The 6531-nt window shown below is 49.1% G+C and overlaps 1 protein-coding gene; it reads right to left on the bottom strand.

Annotated features, from left to right (window-relative positions):
* Positions 1 to 265: 265 nt before the first annotated feature.
* GSTUM_00001324001 (uncharacterized protein) lies at positions 266 to 1941 on the bottom strand. XM_002838756.2 has 5 exons: positions 1247 to 1941; positions 1094 to 1187; positions 840 to 1027; positions 622 to 780; positions 266 to 559 (listed from the first exon to the last, which is right to left on the bottom strand). Exons 1-5 carry the CDS (start codon positions 1332 to 1334, stop codon positions 354 to 356), a joined length of 735 nt encoding a protein of 244 aa, XP_002838802.1. The 5' UTR covers positions 1335 to 1941; the 3' UTR covers positions 266 to 353.
* Between the last annotated feature and the right edge of the window lie 4590 nt (positions 1942 to 6531).

Genomic DNA, 6531 nt, shown 5'->3' with positions numbered 1-6531 from the left:
AAGTTTGGAGGACAGGATTTGCTGTGGTTGTTTCTGGTGGTTAATCGGGGATCGGGATTTTGTATAGAAAACTTGAGGGGGGGGGCGCCCCTTTTGTTAATATCATACAGCCCTCCCGGTATTTCCGCTCATGGCATCGTTAGTAACCGGTCGGACGAATTATCTGCTCATAGTAATCCGGAGCCCCTTTGGTTGGTTCACCGCCATACTGGCAATCACAAAATAGCGTATTCGGGAATTGAACGCACGCTTACAACCCTCATCTGACCTACAAACCATGGAATCATTCGATCCCACTCGCATTCGCCTCCAGACCCAGTACACCCCACCTTTAAAAGCTCATCTAATATGATCTAGGCAAGATGCAACCTAAACCACCTAACAGCCTGCCAGAACGCCTCCTCCTTCGCCCACCTCTGCTTCTCATTCGCCAAATCGCACCTCACCGCAAACCCATGCTCCACCCCAGAAAACAAAGTAATCTGGTAGGTAGCCTTGATCTCCGCCAACTTGGCCTCCGTCGCGTGGCGTAGGTCCGGGGTGAAGATTGAGTCAGTTTCTGTGTTATCGTTATTAGCTCTGTCATTGTTTTAAAGATGATGGTTGGGGGAGGGGATATACCAGCGGCAGAAATCGCAAGCGGGGCTTTAATGGCGCAGAGTTCGTCCAGTGTGACGAAGCTGGGGTGAGCGTTGTAGCCTGCGTCGATCTCGCCGGAGAGGAGTTGCGTGACGTATTTTGCACCGAAACAGTAGCCTGCTGCGCCGATTTTGCGGGGCTCTATTGCGTGTTAGTCCTGCTCCAAGTGTCCTCCCCGGGAGGAAGAGGGGGAGGCATACTAAGCTCCGCCCGGATTTGACCCATCACTTCCTGGATGATCGGGACGACGTGGTGGGGTTGATGGTTCTTTAGCCATTCCGGAAGTTGAAATCCTGGCTTGCGATCCGCTGGGAGGGGGACTTTGTCGCCGGCGAAGATGTCGGGAAGAACGACGGTGTATCCGTTTGCGGCGAAGTTGTCGGCAATGCTGGTATCGTTGCTGTTAGCATAACGGGACCGGTGAGGGTGGAGAAGGAGAGGGAGGGTGCGAAACAGTTTCGGATTATTACAAATCCCCATAACATCCGTCAATAGCAGGATCACCTTCTCGCTAGATCCGCTGGCAGGCTTGGTGATGTATGTTTCCACTGGTGAGAGACTCCATATTAGTTATCAATCTAGTACAAACTGAGACCTCGCAACAAACCTTCCGCGAACTGCACCATTTCTCCCTTCGGCGTGCCCTCGTGCATAACCCCCTTCATACAACATTCTCCTGGCGTGTTCGAAGCCATGATTTTGAAATTTGTTGATGGTGAGTTGGTCGTTGGTTCTTCGTTGTCGCTGGGTATTTAAGCGTTGGGTTGGGTGAGCCCGAGTAACCTATCTCACCAATCAAGTAAGTTACGCGCGACCTTCCCGTGGGAGTGCTGAAGTCGTCGTAAGGGTTGTCGTCGTCAATACGATGGTGTAACAATTTGTCACGGCAAATCTGGGAATAGCCAACGCAACTCTGGATATATACTGTATGGTCGATACAACAGCGGAGGATAAGGGAGGACGTATTGAGGGGGATTGTTTGGTATTAAAACTTCTGCCTGATAGCGGCGCAGACTTGGGAGCAGTTTTTTTAAAATGGGAAGAGGGAGAAAAAGAGCGATTCCCTGCCCGGGGATGAGGTTACCGTAGATGCCGTTGTACAGTACCGTGATACAAGGTACCGGGAGTCCTGTATTTACCGTTTCGCAGGTGCTATTTAGGTTTATTTCCTGGTTCGTTGTTTGGTGGGATGCTGGGATGGGTTGGGTGTGATGTTGGTCCAAGCGGGGGTGTGTTAAATGAGGCTAACCGATTTGGAACAGTCAAGATATGGTTACTCGTACTTTGAGATGCAATGGGGATGGGGTCCTGGGTGAGCACCGTGCCAGGCCGTGGACCAATTTTTATATTCGAGTACGAGTCCCCGGTGTGTAGAGCCCGAACACAGAGGGGCGGGCCTTTTGCATGGCAAATCGTCTGTGCACTTCCGAGGGCTCATCAAATGTTCCGGCTCTTCATTCCGGGGCCTGCATCATGCCCGTACTGTACTATACATTACCACGTGCGGGTGAGCTTCTGGAGTATAATACTCCTACCGGTACTCGTTCGTGGACGGGGCTGGGGTTTAATCATGTCTCCCCTTCACTAAACCAACGGTATCCCAGAATCAACCGCACTTAGCACAGTAAGATCGCGCCACTTTTCAAATCTCGTGAAATAAGAAAAAATAAAAACACATATCCTCTCTGCCGCCCTACCCCGCCCCCAGTCCAAACCGGACAGCCAACCCGACCCGTGCCCGTGAAGAAGACCTCCAGCTCTATCCTCCTTCTCCTTCAGACAGCCTCCCTCTGTTCTCCCTAACGTGGGACCCGACAGCCCACCCCTGCATCGAATATCTCTTCGAGGGCGAAAAAGAAAAACCCCTCAGCGCTTCAAATCCTGCCAACCTGAAAGCAGGCGCAGCCATCCCCCGGCCATCATGTTATTGATGCGTTTGTAAGGTGGAACGGAGATGTGACGGTCGGCTAGCCGTAAGTCCGGGCTATCCCCGTGGTTGGGATTTACCTGCGGCGGCTGCAACATTTGGTGGGATGCTAGGTTGCTTAGATCAGCTAGGCCTAGGCGAATCTTAGTAATCGTTTTTGTAGGGTGGATTGAGCGGTTTGATGAGGGCAATGAGTGCTCGGGGGTTTGCCTTGCGGTTGCTGTGATGCCTGCGTACATTAGTTGGAGTGACTCCAAGTGAGCGAGTGAGATGGGGTGATGAGGTAAGGTTCTGAACGTCGCAATTGAGTGGTTGCTGGGCAATGTGGCCGAGGACTTAATCGTGTCGACAGGTTTGTGGAAGTTTTGTCGTGGTTTCAGATATTTGGATTGTTTAAACGGCCCCTCGGTATTTGGTCATTTGTCTGGTACAGATTATCAATGACTATGATACATGTATCCAAAGTTCCACTTAGGCCCCAGCCACGGGTGCCATTTTGGAGCTTCCCGAGTGACAGTGTATGAAACGAACATTCGCCAAAACCAACATTTCACACCCGACGACCCTCCACACCAGCGAGACCAAAAGGTTCAGGTCACCCGCTCACGTCGCGCATCCCCTCCCTCAAGCTTCAACCCCTCCCCCACCCCCACTCGACCGTCCAATGCGCACAAGTGCCATTCCCCGTTCCTCCTAACAACACACCGATTCCCAAACTCCCTATCTTCGGCTCATCTGCTCGTGTAACACCTGTTCCCTATGAGCACCGCTGCACTCGCCCAGAATCTCCATGAATACCTCCGCTAAGTCCGCGATGGCCCTGCCGAGTTTTCGCCCGCCCTGGTACAGCTCGTTGGCATCATGCACGTCCACGTAGAGGAGTCGCAGCACGCAATCCGTTTTTACGTTATCCCGGGGACGCCGTAGGCGAAGCGGTCTGTTGATGTGTATTGGTGGGGGCCTGGGAGATTTGGGATAGTAGGCGACACGGAAGGTGCGCACAGTAAAATCTGATATAATACACTATCTCCACCAGACCTCCAATCTCCGTACGCTAAGACAGGGGCCTCTAGTGTTTTCCTCACACGAGAAAGCTTGAGCTTGCTGAGTGTGTTGGATCTCATCAACCGGTATTCGCAGTTTTCGTGGCCTGTTAAACCGAACCTATCGTGGATCGATGCCGCTGATAATCTCATAGTAGATGATATCATACGGGGTTTGATGATACTGGGCGTTTTCCCATCTTAGGAGTAGGTCTAGTCCTTCAACTTCACTGTGGCCCAATAGCCCGCTCCTGGACACATCCTCAACTTGGCAACCTCCCTTACGCCCTTAGTCCAAGTCTCCAAATCCACTGGATTCCCACCATATAGCACAACCCACGAGCTCTCCTTCGTAACGGATCCCGTAATAGAGGCCATTAAGGTCCGAAAACAAACAACATAAACGGTAACCAGCAACTGCCCCGTAATCCGCAATCTCTCACCCTTCCTCGTCCAAATATTCTTACTCAGTGTGTACGCAGTTTACGCAAGCAGTGTCGACCTCGTAAATATCTCGCAGGCCACGTCCCCGCTCTCCAGTATGTCCACTAGGGTGTCCTGCACGCCTTTGGAAATTATCCAGGTCAGTGATGTCGGCCAATCCCGCCCGATGCCACATCCCATGCTGCGACTATCCATTTTGCCCCCCTTGGAAGGCGAAATTGCCAACCGCAACACTTATTTATTGGGGAGCCGGAGCTGTGGTGCGGGGTGCACCAATCCATGTTGGCATTTTCACCCAATTTCAGGTAGGCCGCGCTGATTCCCGGGAGGAGCGCGCTAAGTATTTGGGGAATCCTTCCATCGCGGGAAGGGGGTGAAATAAAATATGTAAATCAATGTAGTTCAGAAACTGCCGGCTCATTGAGTCAGCTGAGATATCGCGGTGCATATTCTTACAGAATGGCATGAACGAACGAACAAACGAATGTGCACCACTATACCGCACCAATTTGGGTACCGGGACTACCATCACTGCCGCGCTCTAGCCCTCAATGCAAAGCTCTTTCTCTACGGCACGGGAAAGATCACAAATGCCGTGCCGTGCCGCACGAGAAAACAGCTTCCACTCCTCACGTTATGCTTATTAGGGCAAATTAACTTGACCCGCCAAAGTAAGGCCTTGTGCCCGAAGGTGGATTTTTCCTCACGGGGGTTTGAGAAGTGCGAACCTCCCTGTTCCAGTGGGCTCACGGGGGCTTGTGTTATACGGGAGGAAGTGTCGCCATGACACCATATGAGAGTTGTGCGAGAGTTGGTGCTGCACCCATGATACCCATCGATTGGAATATATCGTACCACATCATACTACTGTATTTATCTGGGATAGTGTGGTGCTATAGTGTACCGGTATTGGACTGTTTTTAGGCTTTTAGATTTTTCGGATAAGTACTGTACAAGTACACAAAGTGAGAGGATGGGGACTGAAAAATGAAGCGACACAACCCCGTATAGCCATGAACTGACAAAACCCACGTAATTTACAATCCAGCAAGTTCTTGAAATCGATGATGGAACAAATTTCTCTTTTTCCAAAAATCCTTACACCCCCAGGTTCATTAGTAATGGAGATTTTGGAAAGTCCTGGTCTAGTCATTTCTCACGGCATTGTGAAGATTATATCGTGTATATTTTAGGGTCACTAGCCATATTCACCACATTTCCCTCGTGAGGTGTTGTGATATATTCTGGTGATTTTGTTTTCATCCAAGAAATGACCCATCGCAGTGCTCTCCCCGACGCTTCATAAATATTTGATAACGGCCCAGCGCCAGCAATTTTTTCCACGCGTATTTTCGATGCGGTTTCTTTATTTGTGCAATACCACTTGTGCAGTAAGTTACAGTGCGTGTTGAGATGATGCGGGTGGGAGATGTGCTATGCTTGAGTACCGTAGTACTTGTACTAGTACTGAAAAACAAAAATCTGTGGAATGGTATATCTGCTTCACAGGATGAAAACCTTCTAATCACCAACTATTGCTGATGAAACCTTTGAACCATAAGAAAATGCCTTACAATTGCAATCACCTTCGATCTACAAGCTTGCTATCAACCTCTTTGTACAAGACAAACCTCAAGAAATGAAAACCCCAGAGAAAAAATCCAACCTATCCTGGTTGTCCGACTATCTACAGTCACTTGGCAGAAGTGTTCATGATCTGAGACAATGTTTAATTGCAGTTGCACCATATGGTGGGGCAGTGCCGGTGGGGTTGTCAACGGGTGTGCATGTGCGTGAGTTCAAGTTCACGATCAACAACCACTGGCACCTCTCAACATTCAACGGTCAATTGACCTGCCATAAATTAAACTAGCTAATATTTTGTATAACCTCCCCTTGCTTCTAAAACTGTAGCCACTCTATCAGGCATTGATTTCCACAACTTCTCAAAAAACTCCTCAGGAATTGTCTCCCAAACCAATGGTAATACATGTGCAAGTCTTCTCCTAACAGCCTCTTTTCCTCCTGGAGTCTCTGCAATCCTTGGATACTGCTAGTGCAATCGCTTTTTAAGCTCAACCCATACATGCTCAATAGGATTTAAATCAGGGGAATAAGGGGGGTGGTCTACAATCTCAATACTGTTTCTCTCCAACCAATCAATAACACTATATGCCTTGTGAACAGGAGCATTATCTTGCTGAAAAAGGACATCTTCAAGTTGTATACTAAAGGAAATCATTTGATGAATAACAGGAAACAGATATCTTCTTAAAAGTTTAACATACTTGGTCTTATTGATAGTTTGAGTAATAGGAACTAATAGACCTTTTATTTTACCCCAAAAGCACCCTCAAACTATAAGCGAGATTCCCTTATTCTTCTCCTTTGGGTGTACACAATCAGCCAACTACTTCTCTGCAGGTTCTCTGAATATCAATTGTTGCTTTGGATTCTTAGATTTCTCCGCACTGCACT

Source organism: Tuber melanosporum (genome assembly GCF_000151645.1).
Source record: "Tuber melanosporum whole genome shotgun sequence assembly, scaffold_277, strain Mel28".
Taxonomy (NCBI): Eukaryota; Fungi; Ascomycota; class Pezizomycetes; order Pezizales; family Tuberaceae; genus Tuber; species Tuber melanosporum.
Note: the sequence above shows the minus strand (reverse complement) of the source record. Positions and strands in the feature narration are given on the sequence as shown.